Raw genomic sequence first — 27,797 nt, forward strand, 5'->3', positions numbered from 1 at the left:
ACAGGGATTAAAAAAAACAGGTAAAATTGGAAAAAAAAAGGAAAAAAAGGGCGGCTAAATCAGCAGTGTGATGTCCTTACACAAACATTTAAGTCATTCTTTAGCATTTGGTGGCTTTGGAAAAAGCTTATATAAGGATTTCACAAGTCTTTTTTCTTTGTTTTTCTAACAATATACAGTACAGACCAAAAGTTTGGACACACCTTTTCATTCAAAGAGTTTTCTTTATTTTCATGACTAGGAAAATTGTAGATTCACACTGAAGCCATCAAAACTATGAATTAACACATGTGGAATTATATACATAAAAAAGTGTGAAACAACTGAAAATATGTCACATTGTAGGTTCTTCATAGCAACCACCTTTTGCTTTGATTTCTGCTTTGCACACTCTTGGCATTCTCTTGATGAGCTCCTAGAGCAGGGGTCGGGAACCTTTTTGGCCAAGAGAGCCATAAACGCCACATATTTTGAAATGTAATTTCGAAAGAGCCATACAATAATGTAGTGTCCCTTTCCCACACTGAGGCACGGAGACTTAACCTCTTTTAAGGTTCTTTATTCGGGTTACTGCAGACCGCGACAAACGCCGAACAATTAATTCAGCAACTCCTGAATCTCTCCCGCCGAGACGAGACGAGAGCGCGTCTCCCAACTTTATATTCCCCTGCTCCCGCTGCAGCCCTCCCCTTTCCCTTATTCGGCCCATAGCTGAACCCCATTGGTCCAAACTACCTAACAACAGGCTGAGCGACAGAACTGAGAGCCAATCAGCTCTCTGCTTGATGCGGTCAATGAACTCCAGAACTTTTAACGCGGCCCAACAGCCACCCAACTCAGTCCGCGACAATATGTTTAAAACTAAAATACAAGTGAATGTGTGCATTTGATGTAATTTCAACCTTTTTAAAGTACAATAAGTCTGTGGATTCTTTTTAATAACATTGTTATGCTGTTTCTAATAAATGATGAGTATTTCTCGTGGTAGTTTTGCTGATGGTCTAGTCTGGTTTACGTGGTGAGTTTCTGCTTCATGCAGGCGTTGAGACTTTAAACGTGATCTTAGGTTGGTATGAATGTTTTGTAGATGTGAGACAGACTGCTCACATGCGGACCTGGAGCCAAACACACACTCACACGCTGCAGTGAGTGACAGGCAGTGGGTTTTACCTATTTACAATCCCTGCGCGATTCACCTGCAGCCTGTCCCCACAACACCTCAGCCCCACCCTCTGCTTTCTCCCTCACACATCCCGTCCCCGCAACTGCGCGCTCTTTCTCAGAGACGGGAGCGCGCAGTTTTAGGCACGGCAATTCACAGGTTTCCGGGTGGTACAAACTCTGTGAATTAATAGACAATTTTAAACTTATACTAGTGCTGGCGCAGATTTGTCTCTCTAAGCACCGCTACTACTGCGCGCCTCTGCCATCGCATCGCGCACGAGAAGGACTGGTCTAATGAAGAAAAAAAATTTGAATTAAAGATTTGTCTGCGAGCCACATGTGACCATCAAAAGAGCCATATATGGCTCGCGAGCCTTAGGTTCCCGACCCCTGTCCTAGAGGTATGTTTTTCACTTCACAGCTGTGTCCTGTCAGGTTTATTAAGTGTCATGTCTTGTCTTATAAATGGGGTTGGGACTTACAGTTGTATTGTGCAGAAGTCAGGTGGATACACAGCTGATAGTCCTCCTGAATAGACTGTTAGAATTTGTATTATGGCAAGAGAAAAGCAGCTAAGTACAGAAAAACGAGTAGCAGTTATTATTTTAAGAAATGAAGGTCAGTCATCCCAAAAATTGGGAAAACTTTGAAAGTGTCCCCAAGTGCAGTCACAAAACCCATCAAGCGCTACAATGAAACTGGCTCACATGCGGACCGGCCCATGAAAGGAAGACCAAGAGTCACCTCTGCTGAGGAGGATAAGTTCATCCAAGCCACCAGCCTCAGAAATGGCAGGTTAACAGCAGCTCAGATTAGAGAGCAGTTCAATGGCACACAGAGTTCTAGCAGCAGACACATCTCTACAACAACTGTTAAAAGGAGACTGTGTGAATCAGGCCTTCATGGTAGAATATCTGCTAGGAAACCACTGCTAAAGAAAGGCAACAAGCAGAAGAGACTTGTTTGGGCAAAAGAACACAAGGAATGGATATTAGACCAGTGGAAATCTGTGCTTTGGTCTGATGAGTCCAAATTTGAGATTTTTGGTTCCAACCACCGAGTCTTTGTGCGACACAGAAAAGGTAAATGGATGGACTCTACATGCCTGGTTCCCACTGTGAAGCATGGGGGAGGAGGTGTGATGGTGTGGGGGTGCTTTGCTAGTGACACTGTTGGGGATTTAGTCCAAATTGAAGGCTTACTGAACTAGCATGGCTACCACAGCATCTTGCAGCGGCATGCTATTCCATCCGGTTTGCGTTTAGTTGGACCATCATTTCTTTTTCAACAGGATAATGACCCCAAACACACCTTGAGGGTGTAAAAGGGCTATTTGACCAAGAAGGAGAGTGATGGGGGTGCTGCGCCTTCCTTTAACAGGAAGGTCACCGGAAAGAGTGTGCAAAGCAGTAATTAAAGCAAAAGGTGGCTTCTTTGAAGAACCTTCAATATGACATATTTTCAATTGTTTAACACTTTTTGTTATGTATACAATTCAATGTGTGTCAATTCATAGTTTTGATGGCTTCAGTGTCAATCTACAATTTTCCTAGTCATGAAAATAAAGAAAACTCTTTGAATGAGAAGGTGTGTCTGTACCGTATGTCAATCTCTCCAAGGCTAGACATGTCATCAATTCGTTGAGGGTGTGTCCATCTTCCACAACATTGCAATAATTCCTCGCTTGGTGTCTGCGCCTTCAAACAAGCCATTTCCCAGTCATCTTCAGAAATTACTCTAACCATTTTTACACCCTTTCACATTGATGGCCATCCAGCTGCCTAAAAGCTAAGCAGTACAGCATCGGCCACCAGCTGCCACCTCAGTAAGACTGTAACGGACTATTTAGCATTTGATGTCCCAAAGCTTTGCACACAGCATCCCGGCAGGATCAAAAGTTAAAGGTCAATCTAAAGCTTTGCTTTTAAAAAAATCATCCACGGACACCCGCCTTGCTTTTCTCCTCCCGCTCCTCAGCGTGCATCCAGATTGGTTTGTTCTCATCTGCAGGGAAACAGATTCAGAGCTGAAACCATCAGATAACAGCAGGAGACACTGCAAATGTCACTCTCTCTCTGTAGTATGACCTTTCACATTTAACTCTGGGCATTTGAATAATAAAATACATGGCAGCAGCCAAAATGTATTGACCTTTACATGAAAGATTTTTAACAGACATAAATTTGGGGATCTGAGCTTTTTCCAGGCCTGTTGACTTGTTGGCTGGCAACCCTGATCCTAAAGAGCCACAATCCTGCCTGGTTTCCACCTCTCCCTGCTCTGCTTCATGTCAATTACCTAAATCAGGTGTGTTCAGTCAATCAGGGAGTGGAAACACTTGACTCTGCTAATGAGCAGCAAGCAGATCAGGAAGAACTGGGAAAACAAGCAGGACTGGAGCCCTTCAGGACCAGTGTTGGCCGGCCCTGACTCGGAAACATGCTCCGCTTTGCTGTGAATGTAAAAGTGTGTGGGTGCTCCTGAATGCAGCGACGCCTCACCATCAACGGAACCAAATTCCCTCTCGTGAGCACGGGTCAGGATTTCTTTATACAGAGTCTCAGCTTGCTTAAACTTGCTCTGCTTGAGGTAACAGGATGCCTGACAAACACAGAGATCCAAACACAACAGACAATTACAGCTGGATCAAAGGCTGAATCAACAATGAATGTTCTCAACGTGACTTTATTTAATCTGCATTAATCCACGGAGGACGACGCCTCGGCGCCTCTCACCAGGTTGTTCTTAGTTTTGGCCACATTGGGGTCATCAGGCCCCAGCTGAGTCTGATAGATCTCCAGTGCTCTCATGTAATAATACTCCACCTCGTCGTATTTGCCCTGGTTCTGGCACAGAAGGGCGAGGTTGTTCAGCTGCTTGGCCACGTCTGGGTGGTCCTTACCCAAAACCTGGAACAGAAACCACAAAGACACTGGGAGTAGAGCAACAGTCAGGACTTTAATCTGTTTCTGAATTATTTTAAACGATAAACCAAACGGTACACAGCCGAATGACACGACACTGCTGCTACAGCAGCAAGTCTACTTTTCATGACACCACGATGTTTCTACCACCTCCAATATCAAGGATAGTTGTGCTATAGACAAAAACGAAGTAATTTTCTGAAATTTTCCATGTTTAATAGATTTTATGCAAGCATTTCACATCTACCCACACCTTTACATTTACAGTTTACTTGTATGTTGCTTTTATACGTCTTTCCCCTGTACTGCTGCACCTTCCTGCTATACTGTTTTACAGTAGAGATGCGCTGTAAGTCTATACTGTGCTGCTGTACTGTACCTCTATACTTTGCTGCTGTACTGTACCTCTATACCGTGCTGCTGTACTGTACCTCTATACCGTGCTGCTGTACTGTACCTCTATACCGTGCTGCTGTACTGTATTTCTATAATTTGCTGCTGTACTGTACCTCTATACTTTGCTGCTGTACTGTATTTCTATAATTTGCTGCTGTACTGTACCTCTATACCGTGCTGCTGTACTATACTTCTATACCGTGCTGCTGTACTGTACCTCTATACTTTGCTGCTGTACTGTATTTCTATAATTTGCTGCTGTACTGTACCTCTATTCTTTGCTGCTGTACTGTATCTCTATACTTTGCTGCTGTACTGTACCTCTATACCTTCCAGTATTGAGTTTTTTTTTACAATGAAGAAATGAGAAAATGCTGCTTCTGCATACAGTGTGGTTTAGTAACAGCATGTTTCTGAAACAGAAATTCTAAAAACAAAGACGTACTGCACCACGATTCTGTTCGGCTCTTTAAACTGGGATCTTCTTGATCCCATATCTTCTGTTTTTATGAAGTGTTTTCACAAACCCCTCAGTTAAAGAAACAATGTCAAGCACGTTTGTCCAACAAAACAAATTTTCTCATTTATTTATTTAACTAAACGACTCACTGTTAAAGAAAAGCAATATATCTGATGAGTAACTAAATAAAAACCAGTTTAAAACAGTAATATAATAAATGATAATGTTATGACTTCACGCCCAACAATGAACCCACCTTTTCTCTGATCTCCAGCGCTCTCTTGCACAGAGGTTCTGCTTCCTTGTACTTTCCTCTCTTTCCATACAGCACAGCCAGGTTATTAAGAGTTGCAGCAACCTTATGGAGAAACAGAAACATCCATTACCTTACAGATACTCTTCAGTCTTATGTAACTCGTAATCACGTGTGACTGCCACATCATAATAATTATTTAATGCAACTGATTAAGTACAGTAACAGACAAAATTAAGGCTTGGTAAAAAGACTTTATGGAAGTGTTGGTACTTGATCTACATCTACAGGCATCAGCAGAGACATCTGCTCTGAGCTCTGATTGAAAGTCATGAGAGTGCAGTGAAGATGGAAGAACAGAAAGGTGGGTGACGGGGTGGAAGGACAGAAATTCAAAAAGGAATATGGCAAAGGTAGGGAAAGGAAATGCCTAATATCTAGAAAAGAGCTTTGAGATTTTTCAAACCAAAGACTCTTTCACACACCCTTAACCTGACTACACCAGTTTGTAATCACAGGAATGAACCCCAACTTTAACCATTCCCTAAATAAATTGGCCCTTTTGACACGATGGATTAAAAAAATTCAAACTAGAAGGGTTTGACATTTCAGGATATACAAAACTTACACTGGCTCACAGCGCAAATACCACAGACGCCTGGCATCTGCATGACTGTGCGCAACCTAGAGACATATGGTTAAATTGATCTTAAATATATCCAGTGTATGCATAAATACTGTCAAAAGTGCAAGCCGTGGGTGGTGGCCGTCTTAATAGAGCCTGGCCACTATTGGAGACCAACGTCTAAAGCAGGGATGGGCAAACTACGGCTCGGGGGCCACATGCGGCCCGTCAAACTATTTAATCTGGCCCGCCACACTAAAATCAAATATATTGATAGGTCTTATTGATTTATTTTCCCTGTAATTCTGGTGTCTCCACATAGATGACACTTCACACATAAAATGACTATTGTTTAAGTGAAGAAACTTATCATGCTTTGGTGTTGTGTTGGAAGATTTGCTGTTTTTCTAATGTTTAGTTTATGTAATCATTCCAACAGCTCATAAATGCATCATTTTTTCTAAGTTTGCTTCTTTCCGTGAAGGACATCAAGCCGTTGCTGCAACTGGCATTAAAAGTGAGAATAAAAGTCACAGATTTAAGATAAAAACACCAAAATGTTTGGTTTTAAAATATACAATCATTTTCAATCAGAGAGGAAACATGTTTTTGTTCAGATTCCATAATATTTCTTTCTCTGGGGAGGTGGATTGCCAAATCCCGCCACACATCCATTCCTGGTCCGGCCCTTCTATCAAATTTTAGAATCCTTTGCAGCCCACGAGTCAAAAGGTTTGCCCACCCCGGTCTAAAGTCATGAAAACCTGTTAGACCCGGCGTTTGTTGGAGACCGGCCACTACTGGAAGATATACAGCGTTTTATTTAACCTCATGTTGGATACAGTCCAAACCAGGAGATCACGTCGGATCACATTGCTAGTGACAGTTTCTCTCAGGCAGTTCTTTTAAACATGGGGGGGCCCTGATATTTATGTCTCATAATACCAGGAGGCAAGCTCCGGTTCAGAAACTTTAAAGTGCTGTACTGTCATGCAGTCAGTTCATTTCACTCTGGTCAGAAGGGGACAAACCCTTGATATGAGATAAAAGCAGTCAGAGAGTGAAGTGAAATGAGATCTCCAACACAGGATAAACTGGTGATCAATTAAACCAGGACGAACTACAGTTAGTAGGTCTAAAACAGATCAGATGTGACAGTTCAATCATTAAATTGTGAATCAATGTTAAAATCTTCAACAGATATTTGCGGAGGAGTGAAAAATCCCGGAAGGTGTTGACAGGATACGGGACTGAGGACATCTAACCTCTGTGTTACAAACTGGAGCATGAAGGGGATCCAAACAGGGGGGCACAGGCCTGCTGGGGTTAACACAGTTAATCAACCTGCAGTTTGCTAGAGGTCACAGGTGCAAACACAAGCCAACAGACCGGAGAACAGGCCTGGCCCATCTTTCACACACGATATCTCATCACACTCTACAGACAGACTAGTGTCTGCAGTGTGAGGTGCAGTAGAGGTGGTCCCATCTGTTTTGTGAGGACTTATAAAGGTCGACAAATGCAGAAACGGTTCTTTCTGTAGGTTGTTTTTCTAAAGATGTCACTCAAAGTCTGACTTTCTATAAGCAAGATGAACGAGACGTTTGAGCAGAAAAAGACAAAAACTGTTTAAGACCAGCCTTGAGACGGCAGCAGAGCTTCTGAGCAGTCTAGCAAGCATCTGTCAGGCCTTCTTTAACCCTCTTCATCCCGTTCAGGGGTGACGGGAGCTGGAGCAATCATCGTTAAACCGGAGGACACCCGTCCACCACAGAGCCGTTTTGGATTTAAACTATTTGGAATTGTCAAATGCTGTAATGTAGACAAATGCTCAGCAGGGCAGCGACATCCAGCTGTCAAATTCCCACTTGTACACTTTCCTTGATGTCTGGTCTCTAACGGTGATACACTACACTGGGTTTAAAGGGGTCGAGGACAACAAAGAGACACGTTTCTGTGTGTAGAAAGGAAACCAGGACACGGATTCCTTCAAACCTGTAAAGCTGATGAAGGTTGACATTCATTAGATTAAAAAAAGCAATCATTAATTCCACCAAAACTAAAGTACATAAAAAGGAGATAACTTTTACAGAGAACAAACATTTACAGCCGTCCCTATTAGCAGTGAAAGCTGATTCGCTGTGGCGACCCCTGACGGGATATGACGAAAGGTCAACAACGTATTACTACCTTCAGCGTTGAATTTTCCAAATAATTGTAATAAATCTTCAACAAATATTTAATAGCAGGTATTAGCAATAGCACTTGTTCTGAAGTGTGGGCTGTTGGGTTTATTCGCTGTAAAATTTAGTTAGAGTTTTTGGAACTTTAAACTAATAAAGGCATGTTGAAGGGTTCCTGGAGAGCTGTGGATCTGATTCTATCGATGTTTCTCTGTTTGCAGTGATGTGTGAAGCTAAGAGAAGGAGCTACTGTTGCTGTTGATCAGCTCATTGCCCTTCTGGTAGAGTGTCCGGCCTGTGACTGGAAGGTTATGAGTTCAAATGCAGGCCGAGTCATACCAAAGACTCTAAAAATGGGACGCACTCATTAAGGGGTTGGATTGGGGGTTAATCCACCATATGAGTCCCGAGCGCGGCTGTGTCTGCAGCTCACCGCTCCCCCAGGGGATGGGTCAGAACACATTTCACACGGCTAGGTACGCGACAGCTAACTTCACTTTAACTTTAAATACTTTAACCCTAACCCACAACATCTCTGCTTTGAAAATCTCCATCTCAGAGTCAGACAGACTGATGCACTCACAGCTGGATGGTCCTTTCCAAGAGTCTTCTCCCTGATGGCCAGAGCGTCATTCAGCAGGTTAGCTGCCTCCTTGTATTTGTTCTGATCCCTGACAAACAGCAGAAAAAAGGTAAACACAAACACCAATGACAAGGTGACAGACAACAGTCTGTCAGTGTTCGGGTTACACGCTTGAACTACTTTTGCTGCAGTTCCCTTGATCAGTGGAACCAAGTAGATGAGATTTAAGACTAAACTGACAGTTGAGATCTGTACAACGGAGGCATAGCTACAGTCAGGTACAATTTTTGTCTAGTTTCTCTGAGTCATCCTTTTGTTCCCGCCTCACTGGACGACAAAACGAGCGCTAGCTTAGAGCTAGCACTGCATTGTAAATCTCTACTTGTGTCAGGCTTTGTTTGGCCTCATCTGCAATCCAGCTCTCATTTGGAGAGCAACCACACAATTCTGCGGGGTTGTGTTGACATGCCACAGTGTGGAGGCCACAAAAAGACTGATGCGGCTTCACTGTTATGCATGCCTCTCTGGCTTCATGGAATTTTTAGTTACTCCAAGGTGAAAAACAGTCCTTTCAAAATTATCTAGAAAAAGGAACATCAGAACTTCTGTGAAGGCCACGGGAAAATGCCTCTGTGTGAACTACAGGCACAGTTTTTCTCTACCAAGATCATGGCTGGAGATACTTCTCCCTTCTTTTGATTAACATTTTGAGGCTTAATCAGTCGCACACCTGTAAACAAGCGCGAGGATGTTGAGCATGGTAGCTACATCTGGGTGGTCGTGTCCAGAGGTCTTCTCCAGGTCTTCCAGGGCTTGTTTGCAGAGGGGCACCGCCACCTCGTACCTGCCCTGGGAGGCGTACTGGATCACCAGGTTGTGCAGGGTTCGCAGACGAGCTGGGATCTCGTATCCTCCCTGCTGAGCAGCTGCCGCTGCCGCGCTGCCGTGGGCTGGCTGGACTGAATGCACAGGAGGAGGAAAAAGAAGCACAAGAAACAGAAATAATAAGAAGAGACACTATCCATTCAAACCTGCAGTGCTGCTGCTTAGGCTGAACGTTTTTCCAAAATGTCAACAATAGTTGCAAAGCGCTAAGTAATGCGATGTCTTCCGATAGAACAATAAGGTCACTCCTCAACAGAAGCCGGTCTCAAAACTCAGGATAACAGCCCAACCAAAACACACATTGGGTTTTTTAATAAACATGTTTTGCCAAGCTTTACTTTATCTCTACTTTATCCTGTTACCAGAATTTGACCTCAGTGTTTCTGAGGTCATAAAATGAGTCAAGACTAAAAAACTACAAATAAGGGCAGAAGGACCTTCTGAGAGGACATGTTGTAAAAGAACTGTGTCCTCAATAAAAGACAAGCAGTTGTTAGAAAGCAGAGAATGACAAGGATGGGATGGGGGGATGATGGGATGGAAGGAGGATGGGATGGGATGGAGGGAGGATGGGATGGGATGGAGGGAGGATGGGAGGGAGGGAGGGAGGATGGGATGGAGGAAGGATGGGATGGGATGGAGGGAGGATGGGATGGAGGAAGGATGGGATGGGATGGAGGGAGGATGGGATGGGATGGAGGGAGGATGGGATGGAGGAAGGATGGGATGGGATGGAGGGAGGATGGGATGGGATGGAGGGAGGATGGGATGGAGGGAGGATGGGATGGGATGGAGGGAGGATGGGATGGAGGGAGGATGGGATGGAGGGAGGATGGGATGGAGGGAGGATGGGATGGATGGAGAAAGGATGGGATGGAGGGAGGATGGGAGGGAGGGAGGATGGGATGGAAGGAGGATGGGATGGAGGGAGGATGGGATGGAGGGAGGATGGGATGGAGGGAGAATGGGAGGGAGGGAGGATGGGAGGGAGGGAGGATGGGAGGGAAGGAGGATGGGATGGAGGGAGAATGGGAGGGAGGGAGGATGGGATAAAGTGAGGATGTCACTAATGAATGATGTGTGAAAGAACAATGAAGAAGAAAGCTCGCCTTTGATAACACAACACAAGCATGCAAACACCATTACTGTTGAAACAGTTTACACTACTTTCTTTTTCTTCACAAAATTCACAAGGTGTCACGCTACAATTCTGGAATTTTCTGTAGCTTTAGAAGCCGGTTCTGTAAGACTTAAAGGTCTTGGGTCAAAGTGAGTCAGGGTGGATGATGCTCGATGGGGAAGACGTCTAGTCTTCTGCTCTCCCATCCACCATGACAGAAGCAGAGCCTCAGGCGAGTCCAACTCAGAGGGAATATGACAGATTCTGCAGAACCTTCTCTTTCTGGGGCTATTTTCTCCGTATATTTCTTTTCCATGCCGTTCCTTTTTCAGTGAAAGTCCAGTTCTTAACTAAAACACATCTGACACGGCCAACACTTCCTGGTTCTTGGGATTTGATGAAGTGAGGAGAGATGGGATCAAATATCTGCTTATCGTGTCCATTTCAAGTCCAACTCCTACGATCTACACTCTAGTAACTCAAAATACATTTGACATGTGGGCTCGTGAAACACTGACAAGTTCAATGATGCCTGGCAGTGATGAAGATCAAAAGAGGAGGAAAAACTTACTGCCTGGAGCCTGGTCATCCTGGTCATCTGGAAAGAGATCGTCCAGAGTCTCCTTACTAGAGTCGGAATCCTTTTCCTCCTGAGACGTGAAAAGGAGAGATGAGACGATGGTACTCTGCTTCATTCATAGAAAGTCCCCCCAGGAGTATTTATACTTCCGTTCATACGCAAAGTAATTCAAAGAGCTTCACAGAAACAGACCAACAAAACTTTTTTTTAGATTTCATCGGAGCTTTGGCTTACATCATTTCCTTTGGGCCCTCAGAGGCGACTTTTTACGCCCTGTTCTCCATGGCCCCGTGGGCCTCTTTCATAGCCTTTAGCCCTTACAGTGTGATCATGTTTCTTTTTCAAATATTACTATGTTGCTCAGCTCCCAAAGACAAAATCTTAGCTGTAAACATGATTCTGATGACTTCAGGCTGCCACCATCATTCCAACCACTTTTCCCTAAGCTCCCCGCTACCCAGCAGTTAGACGACTCCAACCGGGCCAGGGCCGTGGCCTGAGGTAGGCCCTTAAGGAGTTGACTAACTTGATGCACCGCTGGTCTAATCTCTACCTGCTTCATCTATTCTCTTCATCAATGTTATGGCCTTCCAGTTCTTCCTGGCTCTTTACTTGTTTTTGTTTGTTCTTGTGGAACTGATTCCATGAATCCAGCACTTTCTTCAGCCTTATTTCTTTATATTTTCCCTCAGGCTGTGGAAAACTCGAGTCACTTTAAGTAACACATCCAAAACACTTTATAGGTCAAAGCTTTGGTCTGCATACTCAGAGGGGTGAAATCAGGAACGGTAGCAGCAAAAGCAGGAGGACGCAGAGCGCCATCTACCCTAGAATTTGGCACATTCAGCTCAAACTGAGCCAAAGATGAACTGTACTGGAAGCGACAGCTGCATGGTGCAATAAACCGACCACAAACCCCACATGGCGGACGACCTCAGCACTTACTGAGGGCGAGAGGTCCTCGTCGTACTTCTTCAGCTGGTTCATGAACTCCAGGTGCTTCTTCTCCTCTTCCAGCTGGGCCACACTCTGCTCGCTCCTCTGCAGTTTCTGCTGAGTCCCGGCGAGCTCGTCCCTCAGCCACTGGTTCTCCTGGCACAGCCGGCGTACCTGAGCACGTAGCTTCTGCTTCTCGGACTCCACTGAACTCAGGTGGGTTGACAGCGCCATCATCACCTGCCACAGAAAAGAGAACGCATGCCAGATATAAAACTCCACACAAGATCTGGCGGACGGTTCAAATGTTTTACTAATTCACAAACTTCTAATCCAAAAGTTGATGTGAGGATTACTTAATAAAAATATAAAGATTGACTGTTCATTCCTCACAGCTACAAAACCCTTTACAATCTAGTGATATGCAAGATTAACTAAGGAATACAAACAGTAATAATACAGAAGGTAAAATGTTTTAAATGTCAACTAAAAACCCACCTTTTTAGAATATGCTTTAAAGTATTTGGGGGCATTTTTGTTTTCTTTCATTGCATTGTTATTTGTCTTCTATGTGATTTATTGCTAATTGTTTTTGTAACTTTATAATTTTTGTTCTTAATTTGTCTAATATTAAACGTTGTCTTTCTTTCACTGTGAAGCACTTTGGTGCCCTAACGATTGTTGTTAGGTGCTTTATAAATAAAGTTTCTTTCATTCAAATGTGAAAGACTTGATCACATTTTCCTCTGTGTATCTCCTGTAAAACAACAACAAATGTTAACTTTAGAGGTAGTTAAAGGGGTTGAGGGTAAAAGCCACCAGTGCGTGTTTGTGACTTTCCACAAAGTGAAAACACTAGAGAGTCTGCAGACGTTCAGTGTCTTCATCAAACAGGTTGTTGGGACACAGAAGATGCCGGAACATCAGCAGTGACCTGTCGGCTGCCCCGTGTTTGGAAGGAGCAGCACTACCAGCAGTGGTTGGTTTGTAAACTTTTTCTGCAAATCAGCAGTTTTTATGTTTCCTCCTCTGGGGAGTGAAGCCGTCTATTTCTACAGTTCCTCTTCAGTTGGGGAAGTTGCCCTTTCTCTTTCTACTGAAATGCCTCTTGCCTCATTCATGGATTAAGATGCCTTTGACACAGATTCATATTACACTCACCGCATATTCTATAGCCACAAAATGTGTGGACACGTTGAATGTGTTTTCACAGAAAACATTGATGGTACAACAGGTTAAAAAAAGCTGCTGGTGCTCCACACAGCCTACCTGAGCTTCACTAAGTCCCAACTCAAGCATCTCCAGGGACTTGCGGATCATATGTGACTTCTCCTCGACCAGGACTCCCTCCTCGTCCTGCTTTAGGCAGCGCAGAGTGCCCAGCAGGCCGTCTAGGATGGAATGGTGCTCCTGCTTCAGGGCCTCCAGCCCCTGGATCACCTGCTTGGTCTGGGAGATGATCTCATCTTGGGACAGCTTCTCCGCTGGATCTTCCTCCTCCTTCACCATGGTGGACATGTCCTCACGCATCCTGCAGATGCAAGAAGGCAAAAAGTTCCTCACATCATTAGGAAAAACTGCTCAAACAACTATTGTTATACTACAGTCTTTTAAAACACATGATTAAACTTAAGGAGCAATTTGTAACCTAGAGGCAGAACTTTAACATTGATTTTGTGGTTAACTGATAGTCAGTGGGAAGACTTGAGAGCAGGTGTGGTGTTATTGGGTCTGGTTCAAACTGAGGCAGCAGTGTCTGAATGTTCTACAGTGGTATCCTAGGCACTTTGACATTGGGAGTTGGGTCATCTAGACCCACTAGACAGTGCTCTGAACCTTTTTTCTTCAATGATTTGTGATCTTCACTGGTGTCCATGGATTACATGAAATCTTACCACCTTTATCCACCTTTTTCATGGTAACGAGAACACGTCAATGTAAGGGTGGGGTCATCTAAGATAGCACAAGGGATACCGACTATCCAGTCTGCAAAAGATGGAGTCATGAATCAACTTGTCTGAATCTTGTCTGGACATGAGACTATTAACCCCCTCTGTTTGACTAAGATGGGAAAGGCTGGAATTTTTAGTTGTAAAACTTTTAAAAGATTTTTGCTCCCTTAGAGATAGGCTGAGAAGCTCGGACAACTGCAAAGAGCTCAGATGGACGGACGGACAACCGGATGGATGGACGAACAGACGAGCTCATAAACATGTACATCAGTATTAAATAGGTACGGGATAACGTGGTGTCCCATTTATTTCTGATAGTGGACACATCGAAGTCCAATATGCTGATACCACGGTCTCAAAGAAAAATAATACACAATCCATTTTTTAGTTATTTATCCTTTTTTTTGTTTAAAGCACTTTTTAACAAAAAGTGGACAATTTGACGCTTGGTGCAGCGTGTTGTCAAGGTAACGGCTGAGTCGTTGTTCTAAGGATCTGCCCTGGCTGTGATTTTTTTCCTACCTACACTTACTGCGCATGTGCAGAGCGAAATTACGTCATTTTTTTCAGTCCTGGTGGACCGTCCATAATGCTGTGCTTCCCCTTCATCTTGCGATCATGCGGTCGGCGCCACCCCTTCAGTTTGGATACTCCTCCGTGAGGACGCGCTGCCTCCCCGTGAATCTGTCCCACTCCCCCTGTGAATGTCTCCTACCCTGCTGTGTTTATGAGCTGACATGGTAAACAGTGCGTTCATTACTATACAGTAGGTTGGATTGTGTGATACGGTAGGACTCCGGCACCGACCTCGAGTGCAGCGGCAAAGGAAAGCAAGCGTCACGATGGTTAAATAAAGCATCAGTTCAGAGAGAAACTTCTCCTCTAACCGCTTGTTTTTGTTCAGATGATGAAACTAAAGTTTGTTTTAAAAAAGCCAGCACAGTGATACAGAGCATTTAAGCTAAGTGACCAAAACCTTTTTTTTTTTTAGGTGTTCGTTATCACTGTGGATTTTGTAAGGGTTAATGGCCGGCGAAGTGTGCATTATTACTTTTTAACGCACGCCGTGGAAGCCTGAACCGCTTCGCGGAGGACGGTTGCTTCCGCGAAGTGCGTTAAAAAGTAATAACGCATCCTTTGAAGGCCATTAAACCCGCTTATACCATGGTCACTTACAAAAGCAATACATATTAACCAGATTTTAATCCTTTTTTAATTTTTAATCCTTTAATAAAATCCTTAAATCCTCAATAAAACAAAACTGAAGATTTCAGAGTGGACTTTTCTTGTGGCACACCTGTGCAATAATCATGCTGTCTAATCAGCATCTTGATATGGCACACCTGTGAGGTGGGATGGATTGTCTTGGCAAAGGAGAAGTGCTCACTATCACAGATTTAGACAGATTTGTGAACAATATTTCAGAGAACTGGTTATTTTGTGTATGTGGAAAATGTTTCACATCTTTGAGTTCATACCATAAAAATGGGAGCAATGACAAAAGTGTTGCGTTTATATTTTTGGTCAGTGTATATACATGCTGATCTTTCCAATGGGTTGAATAAACCATCAGTTCAGAGAGAAAGTTCACCTCTTACCGCTTGTTTTTGTCCAAATGATGAAGCAAAAGGTTGTTCTAAAGAAGCCGGTGCAGTGATACAAAACATTTAAGTTAGGTGACCGGAACTTCTTTTTTCACTATGCGGTTATCAGGTTTTAATGCACACCCAGCAGCCAATCAGAATCGAGTATTAACATGGAACATGGTATAATTAACTATTATTATTATAATTAACTATTATTTTACGAAAATCTAAAAGGTATAGTTTATCCTTAGATCCAGACTTTCTTTGCCTCGTATGCCTTTTCTCCCATCAACACGCAAACAGACACCCCAACACATACACACACACATAAGAGGATTAAGACAGAGTGCTTCAGCAGCACTTGCCTTAAGCTAACAACATCTCCACAAGCACAAAAGACTGAAGACTGTCAAAAACATGACCACGGTCAAGTTTCACTACTCAAACTGACGAAACTGCTAAAACAATAGTGTCTTCTTACAATTATCTGTGATGCCCTTAATTGAAGCAACTGCCCCCATTAGAGATGCTTTAAAGTCAGCAGACATGCCCTGAACTGCCCCAGGAGGTCCAGTTGAAGAAGACTGAATACAAAAATCACCTGGAGACTTTTGAAAAGACCGCAGGAGGAAGGACAGCAGCCATGACCACGAGATGTGATAAATGCACTGAAGGACTGGAACATGATCATGTTTTTGGTCAGACTGCTTTTCTGTTAGAGCTGCCAATGAGTGGAGCTTCACCCCCATAACTGTTAGAAATCAAAACACTTATAATTCATTAAAGACACAGTTAAAGACATGGCTCATTAACAGATAATACTTCATATATCAGAACAGACGTCTTGCTGGAAGTTGAACTGGTTTCATTCATTCCATAAATGCTGAGCACTCATTCAAAGCTCTGTGGGTTGTTGGAAAATAGGGAGGTAATACGTTTTCCAAACAACAGTTTTGTAGTTCAGCAGAAAAAAAATGTGCATCCACAAAAGTAGAAGAAAACGTTAAAAGCTTCTTTTTTGAAGCTTACACCTGATGGTACTTTCACCCAGGAGAGAACGCACAAAAGAATTACAAACAATCTACTGGAACTAGTTTCACTTCATTTTTAAATCTTATCTCCTTTATACCTTTTGCTTTCTAGTCCTTTTAATATGCTGTCCTATTTAACCTTAAATGGTTTCAGAGGCCACTCAGGGTCTCAAGTCATGTTTGGACTCATCTCCCTTAAATCTTTTTTAAGTTACACACAATTATCTTCTTTTTAACTAAAAGACAGGAATCTGCTGTGGTTTCAAATCCGAAAAATATGCTCAGTTTACCTGTAGAAGTTCTAAAAAAACAATTTTTTTCAGGATGTAAAACAGACAGACCTGCATCAAACCGTGAAATATCTAGCACTTATAGGTCTGGGTTTGGAAAACAAAACATAGAAATTAAATCAATCTTTGTTTAGAAAATTATAAATCGATTTATCAAATGCATCAACTGACTGAAGTCCACTTCTTGTTCTTCCTCTTGTGTGCAAAAAATAGCTTTGCTGTTCATTCAGAATACAATAATTCAAAAACATTCATGATAAAAAACATTCCACTTTAGATTAAACTGCAAGTTCAGTGAGGGCAGTTTTTTAAAACCCAGCAATTGTTCTAGACATAAAAACGTGAAATTGAGCCCTTATACGTTGATGAAGATTCAAAGTGTCAGGATGAAGGTGGGGCAGGGCAGCGCCTCACAGCAAGGGAGTGTTTCTGAAAGGCTTTGATCCAGGCTGTCATGGAGTAAATGCAACCCGAATGCCAGCACAGCCGCCCGGGACGCCGCATCCTGCGTTATCCGGCTCTTTAGCATGGACGTTGATATTCCTGCAGCTCCCAGACTCCCCGCCCTTCCAGCTGAGAGAGGACCACACTGGGATGCACTGTGTGCCAGAGGCCGCGTGCTCCACACAGACGGGCGGCTTTGACCGCGCGCCTCAGCCCTCTGAATGGCAATGAGAGGAGCACTGTCACGTGACAAACCCGGGTCACAACCACACACTGTCGGGGCCAAAAGAGCCCGGCTGCCAGGCCACGGTAGCTCTCTACGTCCCTCCGCTTCCTGTCAGCAGGTTGATAAACCCGCAGAACCGGCAGCTCCAGCTCACATTCCTGTCAAACCACGGAGCTGCCTGCGAGCAGGAATGACAGCTAGCTAATCTAACGTGCTTATGGCGTCTAATTCCTGACATCGCCGTAAACAAGGCAGTCCGTCGCTCCAGAACGAACATTTTAAACCCATCTCATAATGAGCTACTGTGCCACAATACTTAGAAAAGGATCATTTTAGGAAGGCAATCGCATTCAAACCAAGAAATACACCGAGCCCTTACCGTTCTCTGGGACATTCGTTGCCGCTGAAGCTCGACTGTAAGGTTCCTGCTAGTATCCCGGGATTTTCGTGGTGTGTCGTTTTGGTCAACTACTCGTTTCCGTCGCCGGTGAATCAGTGAGTCTTCGCGCCGCCTGAGATTGTTGGGTCTTTCTGAGGACTGAACCCGGACTTCACCGCATCAGGTTCTCGTTGTGTTGTTGTAGCTACACATTCTAGCCACCTAGCAACAGCGTGTCAGAACCGGAACCAAGCCTTTTTAATCTGAGCCGCGCGGGAGAGGCCGCTTCACCGCCGCCTCCATTGCCGCAGCAGCTCCATGAAACCCACTCGGTACCGGCGACAGTGAGCCAGACGGAGGACCTGCGGAAGTGACAGCTGTGTGAGCCGCTGACTGACTGGGCAGAGCGTGAAAATGGCGTTCCCCGGCGCCCCCGCTTCTCTCGCCGGCAGCAGTGACGTCATTCCGACCAGATTAAAGGGGAAGCTGCGGCGCGAGCGCTCAGATTTCTGGCGTTCAAATCAGAAAATGACGACGGCACAAACAACAACAAAAATAGTAGTCTAAAATAGTACTTGTCAAAGAGAAGTAGACTAAATTCTTAAACTAGATCCTAAAGTAAACAGGAAGTTTGTGGAGAGGGGCGAGTCTGGAGTAATGGGACACATGATCTCTGCATTCTGCAGCAACACTTAATTATTCTTCTCACAATATAAAGGAAGATTCAATATTTAATGACACAAATGATAAAAAGACTGATTGATTTTAAAGTCCTTATTTCTACCCATCAGTCTCAAATGATGAGAAGTGCTCTTGATGATGAGTAGTGTAATTCGTTTGTCCAATAAAAAAGTCCCCCCCTTCCTGACTCCAAGGTGTCTTTTGACCTTTGCAGTACACAGTTACTGAGTCAACAGCGCTAACATCCCCACGAGAAAGTTTACTGAGCAAAAACAAGAACTTTTGTTTTTCCTTAAGGTCTACCTCTCCAGTTCATCTCAAAGGCACTGTTGCAATAGCTGGACAGAGTCACCGCTGTTTTCTGATAAGGCAATGACATTCAGAAATGGAGTCAGAGCCCAGAATAAATTTTTGAGGTGCACCGCACTCACAAGAAAAGAGGAACCAGCAGATGAGTGCTCCCTCTGATGGTAAGAAGAAATGATCTGATAACTACCCACCTTTGGCCAAGTTTGTGCTTCTTAGCGAACGGCCATCATATCAGTCATATCGCGTCCCTATAGCAATTGTGCAATGTAGTTCTAAGGTTTCCCTTGTGACTGTCCACGATAACTGTCTGCGACAAACTTCTGATTGCCGTTAATATTTTTCAAGCCTGTCGACTGGATTGTCTCCAGTGTTTCAGGTTAAATCTTTTATTTAGAGTCATATATTAGGAATTTTTGAGATTCTGCACTTTTAAATGGTTTGTTTCTTTTTTATTTGCAATTTTTTAATATCCAAAAGAGTTAAGTTTGTGGTTAATTAATGTTGCAGGCAAGAAAAAGAAGGTGTTAGGCAACATGATGGTAAATACTGTATTATTATTTGTATTTTAAAATCTGTAACATACCAAATTACTATGTTTTTAACAATAATAATAGTAATGGGATGACATTTCTATGGAGAGCTGCACAGCTCTACATGTGCTCACCGGAGGTAGCCCGACTGCCATTAGGTACCAAAATGAGATTCTCAGACTCCTGTGAGACCAGATGCTGGTGTGATTGGTCCTTGGTTCCTCCTAATCCAGACAATGCTGGACCACATGTGGCTGGAGTGTGTCAGCAGTTTCTGCTAGCTAGACAAAGGTATTGATGTCACAGACTGGCCCGTCTGGTCCCCAGACCTGAATCCAGCTGAGCACATCTGGGACATCATGTCTCAGTCCATCCAGCAACACTAGACTGTCCAGGAGTTGGTAGATGCTTTAGTCCATGTGTGGGAGGAGATCCCCCAGAAGACCATCCGCTGCCACATCAGAAGCATACCAAGGCGTTGCTAGGAGGTCACAGGAGCATGTGGAGGCCACGCCCACAACTGCCTCATTGAATCCCAGCTGGATCAGCCTGTAGTGAGTTTCTCCAGTTTGATTTTGAGTGTGACTACGCATCCAGACCTCCATAGGCTAATACATTTAATGTCCATGAATAATTCTGGTGTGTTTGTGTTGTCAGCACATGTATCATTAAGATGTAGGATGTGTTTAAAACACCAATAAAACACCAATAAAACACAAATGGAGAGCCAGAACAACAGGTCAGAGAGGAGGCTGTATCAAACTCTTATTCAGAAATTGGTAACACAGCCCCAAGACATACCACTACTCCTAGCAATGAGGCAACTGACCCGAAAGATAAAATAACGTCTAGAATGAACAGCAAACAACCCTGACATGAGCTATAATGGTTAAGTAAGTCTCCTATATGTATATTATAAATGAGGGCAATTGCTACCACAAAAATCCCAGAAACCACTGAACAGGTTTACACTTCTGCAGCAGTGATCCTTGAGATGCTTGGCTATAAGAGCAACCATGGCAGAAAACAACAATTGGTGGCTAAAATCAAGGCAGCTCGGAGAGAAGCGAGTCGACTGACACAGGCCCAGAGAGGTGCAGTGAAAAAGCAAGTGCCTAAAAGATGCAGCCAGATACCCATACCTGAAGCACTGGAAACTGACAAACAAAGGCTCTTGGTCATATACTGCTGCATCAAGGAAAGGTAGACACCACGGGACATCGCTGATTAGATATATAGTATAGCTTCATGCCAAATTTTTTTTGATGAAATGATGGAAAAACACCATCCTCCAATCAGCAATGTCCAACAGAGCCTACCCTTTCCAGTTCCTTATTGTGTTTTGTTTTTTAACATTTTGTTTTGACTTCTGTAAATTACTTTTGCTTTTTTATTGGCGTTGTGATCTTTAAAAGGTTTTGTGTCAAGTGGTTTTTTCATGTGATTTGCACTTAAGGGCCATTGGATTAATGTCCTTTTAGACCCCCCCCCCCCACACACACGCACACACAAACACACAAATGCAGTGTTCTCTCATAACTTTCATACCCAAAGCAAAGCTCTGAACTGATATCATTACATTTTTGTAAAACAAAATCTATTTGTTACAATGTTCACCTTTCAGCACACCCAATCAGGGGCACCACAGTGAATCAGCTTTCACTGATCAGCACGGGTGGTTTGCCAGATCCGTTTGATTATATCAAGGGTTAAATTCCAGCATGAAGGTACATCCTGATCAAGTGATTCCTCCTTTATTCCATGGGGGGGGTTTAGACTTTCAGCTCCGATGTACAGAACAAGGATATATCACACTTAAAAAAGAAATTCCCCCTCACAAAGGGCAAATGTTCTATATCACAGCACTGGCCTTAATGCCAGTTGGTATTCCAATTAATAACATTTTGGTCATTTGTTGTCATACCTGTGCGTCAGCAAGACTGAGGAGATCCTCAAAGTATTCCTTCCACCGCCTGACAATGTCCCCGGTCGATATCAACAGCTACCCACCTGTAGCCAGAATCTCTTTGAGGTCAACCGAATATCCTGAAGGAGTGTAAGGACGCCTACAGGAGGAAGCTGGAGAAGAGGGTGTTGAGGTGTTCTCCTGGACATTTCCCCGAGTTTGTTGATGAGGAAAGGAGCAAACAAAAACAGGTCAAAACTTATCCCTTTAATGAAGGACAGGATCAATGTTGCATCAATGTTGCTTTGGGTGGTGACGGCATCAGTGCAGCAAACTCACCATGTTCCCAAACACAGGGGTTTATATACAGAACAGGGTGTTCCCTGGTTACCCAATACACAAAGGAACACCAGGTCATGCAACTGGTCACACAACTAGCTTCCCAGTCCCCAGGTTAGGGACAGATAACCCAAAGTTGTTGTGTGGTAATGCTTAAACCTTAACCTGCTTGACTGGTCTATTTGTCTATTCCTCCTTTAGGTATAGCAGGTATAATCTTCCAGTAAACTTCTTGTGGCAGTATGAGCTAATTGGGGCACAGGTGTAGTCCCTCCCATCCTGGTGTTGCTAATGAGTACCTGGCGACCTATAAAATAAGACTGAGCTGACTCTCTCTCATTCCTGGCTGAGACTGCCTCCCATTCTGGGTTCCTGCTCCTCTATCAGTGCAGTGCAGTGGTCATCACTATTCCTAGTCACACAGCAGATCTGCATGTGCCTGGAAAAAGGAAATTGGAACAGAGCGCACATCCAGTTTTTCTGGTGCGTTTTGCAACTTCTCTGTTGAGCAAGATTAAATGTTTCATCTCCACACCCTAACAACTATGGAGGACAACAGGGGTTCCAAAATATTTTTATGCTCTTTGATTATGCATTTATTTGATTTCAAATATATTCATGAACTATGTGTTGTGAAATATTCTTGCTTGCTTCAAATTAAGAGTGAAACCTGCGTGCATTACCAGATACGATGTGCTGAGGTCAGCAGCAGGCCTGTCTGTGATTCCTGGTCTCTGTTTTATGTCTGTGCTGAGTTGTTTATGGAATAGAGAGACCTGTGGAATGCAATCTAGACTTGCATCCTTGACTGGCATGAGAATATCTTGCACTTACAGACACAGTCTAAAGACATATTTTGTAAAGCCTTTCTGCTTTGGGGCAGAGAGAGAGCGGAGATCGACGGAGCCTTCAAATCGAATCTCTCCTCTTTTGCAAAAGGTTTGAAATTTCACGCAAACTTTTTGTGTGAATTTTTTCACTTCCCGACTGCACATTACATTTTTGATGTACTGAACCATCCAAATCTGCAAAGGCCATATGGGTGTCATGGTGCCTCTGTCAGCTCTCCTCCCCCTCCCCTCTCTGCTTGGCTCCTGATTCATCTCAGCTATGTCCCCTCACTTCATCACAGACCAGACCTTCATAAGGAGATCCAGAACCAGCATTCATCACCAGTTCGTTGCCCCTGATGGTGTATTACCTGGTCTCACGTCTAGTTTTGTCCAAGTGTTCTTGTTCATGTCTAACTCTTGTATTGCCTCGCCTTCAGGACATTCTGACCACGAGTGGACACCTGAGTCACTGAATTACCCGTTACCACAGAACCTCTCGGAACATCAAGAGCCTCCAGTCCAGTCTCGCCTCGAGCTCACACCGACCTCCAGCCACGCCACGAGCCAACTCAAGCCATAACTACCTCAAACTACTTCATCTGCTTCGCTCCAGTCTCCAGCCACATCAAGATCCCAAGTCATTCTGAATTAATTAAAAATCCATTACTTAACATTCAACTCACCTGTGTTTTCCTTCCGGGTTCCAGCATCTGGGTCTGTCTTGCCTAGCTTGCCATGACAATGGGGCCAGAACACAACTTAGTGAATATTTTGCACCCCCTTAATATTAAAACAAAGAAAATGTTATTCCTTTAAGGGGAACCAGACCAGAGACCATGAGAGCAACCACTGGATTTTAGAGGAAGGCAAGATGTACAGTTGAAGATAATGTGGACCGAGCTAATGAGTTGGGTGGCCGTGGTGCAGTGGTATCACAAGATTGCACGTTTGATTCCCTCCTTGCCCGCCCATGTGTTGAAGTGTCCTTGGGCAAGACATTGAACCCCACCTTGGAGCCGCCATCAGTGTGTGAATGAGACTGAGACTGTAAAGCGCTTTGGGCCTTCGAGGAAGGTAGAAAAGCGCTATATAAGTATACGCCATTTACAGCAATGAGTTAAACCAGTTCTTCAACAGGTTTGACTCCCCAGCTATCTCCCCACTCCTCCTTTGAGTGACCACCATTCTTCTTCACATATCTCAGGGTTCCTAACAACTCTGCATTTATTGTCCCCCATCCTCCCTGCTTACTTCAAACACTGACTCCACAAGGTCCCCCACCTCCCAGTCTGGATTATTTAGTACATCCAGCCAGATGAGGAGAGAGCTACCAAAGGAAAGGCCACTGGACCTGACAGCATCTGCCTGCGAGTACTTAAGAACTGTTCCAGCCAACTGTGTGGAGTACAGCACCTACAGTATTCAACCTGGGCCTTCACTTTCAGAGGATTCCAGCACCAGATCTTGCAGCACCTAGTGATTACAGGACAACAGCACTGACTGAGGGCCCACTATGAGAACATTCAGGTGGATGCTCCCCACGTCACGTGAATTGAGGACTACCTGACAGGTCAACCACAGTTTGTGAGACTTGTTGCCATCTCATCTGTCCTTCGCAGATTCGTATGGTTCAGGACGTCCAAAAATTAAATGTGCAGTTTGGGGAATAAAAATTCACTGAAGAGCCGGCATGACATTTCTTACCTTTTGCAAAAGGGGAGAGGTGAAAAAACATGACCCGTTATGTAAAGCTGTTTGTCCACTCTCTCTCCATCTTCAAGTCAGAAAGGCTTTTTTTAAATTTTCCAGCAAGGCAAAATGTTAACATGCAAAATATGTCATCAGACTGTGTTTTTGTCTAGTCTGCATTTCAGGTGTCGCGGCTCCAAAAACACGAAAACAGAGACCAAAAGTCACAGAAAGTCCTGTATCTGTTACTGCAGGCAGGAAACAAGCACATTTCTGCCATGCAATACAGTATGTATGAATACAAAGAATCCGTTAAATGCATCAAAAGGGCATCAAAAATATGATGGAACCTCTGTTCACCTTCACAGACTGCAGAGCTGTGTGTCTGACACCCTGACGAGCAACACTGGAGCTCCTCAAGTAACTGTGCTGTTTCTCTTCCTATTCACCACCTACACGGTTGACTTCCAGTACTACTCTGAGTTATGGGCGGCAGTTTAGCTGCAGCGGTAGAGCAGGTCGTCCAACAACCGAAGGGTTGGTGGATCGATCCCCACTCTCCCCAGCCAGCTGTGCCCCCCCCCCCCCCCCCCCCCCCCGAGTGCGGCTAGTCTGCAGCCCACCGCTTCCTCAGGGGATGGGTCAAAATGTGGAGAAGAATTTCCCCATTGTGTGATAAATAAAGTATCAATTATTATTGTTATTATTATTATGTCACCTCCAGAAGTACTCGGATGACACAGCCACAGTGGGGTGTGTGAACGGATGGGAGGATGAGTACAGAGGCCTCCAGTCTGTGCGTTCTGCCAGAGTCTGGAATCACAGCGAATACGCAGCTGCGATCTGCCAGTCCTGCTTGTTCCCTGGGTTTTCTGTCGTCTGCTAAATGGATGAACACCACACGTAACTACTTTTTGAGAACAATATATGAGTGGAAGGGTAACGATCCTCCAGTACAGAGAGCAGGTTATCCACTGTCACACAAGCCAGGCAGGTTTAGTAAGACTCTTTCTTCTGCTTGACGGCATCCCTTTCTTCCAGTGTCCACCACTGGGTTCGAGGATTGCCACTGAGACAGGCACCAGAGACCTAAAGACCATAGACAATAAAAGTAGAAAACATGGTTCACTCTGACTCAATGTCTCCAGCCTCCATCTGTACCAGTTTGAAGCTCTCCCCGAATTGAAGTTGAAGACCTCCCTGATGGAGGGCTCAGTCAGATGTTTCCAGCAAACCATCACATTACATTTGGATCTGCAAAGTCTTTCTGGTCTCCTTTCCTGCCAGCATTTCCAACTGACCACCAGGTAGTGATCAGCTGAAGGCTCTGCCATTGTGTTCAAACATGGTGTTCATTATGGGCAAACTTTGATAAGCACAGAAGTCCAACAACAAAACACCACTTGGGTTCAGATCAGGGAGGTCATTACTTTATTAAGGAATAAAGTCCAGACTGGCTTCTTTAAAGTGAATAAATATGAAATGATCCAAAGAGCCATAAATCCCATCTCTACAGGGCAGGAAACACCTATATGTTCAAACAGGTAGACCACTGCACTCTGTCCAACCTTTGTTTTACCAGTGTGCCTCACAAAAACGGAGACGTTTTCTTCTTTTGGTTCTCATTCAGAAAGTTACCTGGAAGGTTCAGGCCGTGTTACACTGCTGCTACTTACAATTTGCACATCGTCCATGGATGAAAACTGGTCATAATGGTCAAACCTTTGGAAGGACCTGCGCCGGGCGCTGACCATGGTGCTGATGTGATGTGATCTCTGTTCAGTACTCTGAATGTCAAAATAAAGAAATTCAATGAAGCGGATTTACGTGTTCCTTGCATGGTTATTTGTACTTGTTCCGTGGTTTTCATGTGGGAACGTTCCTCCGTGATACATCTATGAACAGACCTGCCTTCCGCTTGGTGCGTGACACCGCCCTGTGAGAGACTCACGCATGTACTGCAACCAACCAATGCGCAGATTCAACAGTGAGACACAGTCTTTAAGGAGATGCAACGAGAGGAAAGCTGCAACATTTTCACAGCTTTGAAACAGAAGTTCATCAAAGAATAATGTCACTTCAGGCCAGCAGATGACAAATGAGGTAAAGGTACGTTCTAATCAAAGTGATCAGACTGATCTGATCTCAGGAGCGCAGAATGGCAGAGCAGAGGAGGGCGTTGGAGGAGGAGAAGGAGGTGGCAGAGAAGATTGCAGCTCGTGCGCTAACCCAGCAGCAGCTGGCTGACCTCGTGCCTTCAGTCTTGGCCTCACTGAGGAGGGAGGGTTACTTTTATGACCCCGTGGAGAGAGGTGAGGCCGCGTCCAGGCGGCTCCAGAAGCTGCATCAGTGCTGAGCGTGAAGATCTGTACAAAATGATGACAACGTTTTTGTCATTTTCAGATGTCGAGACACATTTCTTCCCACGTCTCATGGATGATGTTGAAAGCATTTTACAGAAGAACTGCAGAGTGAGGGAGCTTCTGGACGGTCAGACACTTTGTTTCATTTGTTGCTATTTATGGTTTTGAAATCTAGTTTGCTTCTGGTTTTCAAACCTTGAGTGTGGCCCATGCCTTTGTGTTGTCCAGACTGAATGATTGCAGCTCTTCATGTGCTGGGTTACCCAAGGCTTCATTATTCAGGCTGCAGTTGGTCCAAAATGCAGCAGCCAGATTTATTTGTGGGGCAAAGAGGTTTGACCACATAACACCCATCTTGGTCTATTTGAACTGGCTTTTAGTGCAATACTTGGTTTTATTCAAATTCAGGTCCTTACTTTAAAACCCCTTGCAGGTACTTGAAAGTACCCCTTCTTACCTCTCTGGCCTGCTTTTCAAATATTCCCCCCTGAAGTCCTTTCGCTCCACTGACCAGTTTGTGTCAATGGTTCCCAGAACCAAACGTAAGTTTGCTGTGTTGGCTCCTATTTGAAGGTAAAAATATGTCTAAATGGACGAGCTTGTAGATTTGATGTGAGAACTTGTAAAACAGAATGTGAAAACTTGTGCACCAAAAATCTCCATCTGTGTGTAAAATTCTTCTGCTGTATAGTCTAAAAAAACAAAATCACAACTGACAGCAATAAGAAGAATATTTTATTCGCACAAATTAATTATTTCGAGGGAACGAAATAGTATTTCGTTGGAACGGAATATTAATTTGTGGGAACAAGATATTAATTAGTGGGAACCAGATTTTCTTCTTTTTTATGTCAGGACACGGGCTCTGTAGTTTTGACACAAGTTTCAGGAGATTGGAGCACACTGTAGCAGTTGTAATCACAGATTTGAGGTAGTAACTCTAAATGAATACATGCTAATGGGAATTTGTCAGTTGTGATTTTGTCTGTCAAATTTTACAGCAGAAGATTTTTACACACAGATGGAGATTTTCGGTGCACAAGTTTTCACATTCTGTTTTACAAGTTCTCACATCAAATCCACAAGCTCAGACACATTTTTACCTTCATAGTTTCTATTTACAGTTTTGT

The 27,797-nt window shown here is 44.0% G+C and overlaps 1 protein-coding gene across 7 annotated transcripts in view; it reads right to left on the reverse strand.

Annotated features, from left to right (window-relative positions):
* klc1a (kinesin light chain 1a) overlaps positions 1–18,473 on the reverse strand; it is a 36,885-nt gene extending 18,412 nt beyond the window's left edge. For all 7 annotated transcript variants that reach the window (XM_078940875.1, XM_023951260.2, XM_078940872.1 and 4 more), the window contains exons 1-10: positions 18,018–18,473; positions 13,379–13,640; positions 12,119–12,349; positions 11,165–11,243; positions 9,319–9,547; positions 8,589–8,676; positions 5,201–5,302; positions 3,900–4,073; positions 3,666–3,765; positions 3,116–3,168 (exon numbers count right to left, since the gene is read on the reverse strand). In XM_078940875.1, the coding sequence (XP_078797001.1) occupies positions 3,116–3,168; positions 3,666–3,765; positions 3,900–4,073; positions 5,201–5,302; positions 8,589–8,676; positions 9,319–9,547; positions 11,165–11,243; positions 12,119–12,349; positions 13,379–13,639 (1,317 nt within the window). In that variant the 5' untranslated portion in view covers position 13,640; positions 18,018–18,473. The remainder of the gene's footprint in view (positions 1–3,115; positions 3,169–3,665; positions 3,766–3,899; positions 4,074–5,200; positions 5,303–8,588; positions 8,677–9,318; positions 9,548–11,164; positions 11,244–12,118; positions 12,350–13,378; positions 13,641–18,017) is intronic.
* Positions 18,474–27,797: the final 9,324 nt, after the last annotated feature.

Source organism: Oryzias latipes, chromosome 22 (genome assembly GCF_053564925.1).
Source record: "Oryzias latipes strain Hd-rR chromosome 22, Olatipes_Hd-rR_3.1".
NCBI classification, from domain to species: Eukaryota; Metazoa; Chordata; class Actinopteri; order Beloniformes; family Adrianichthyidae; genus Oryzias; species Oryzias latipes.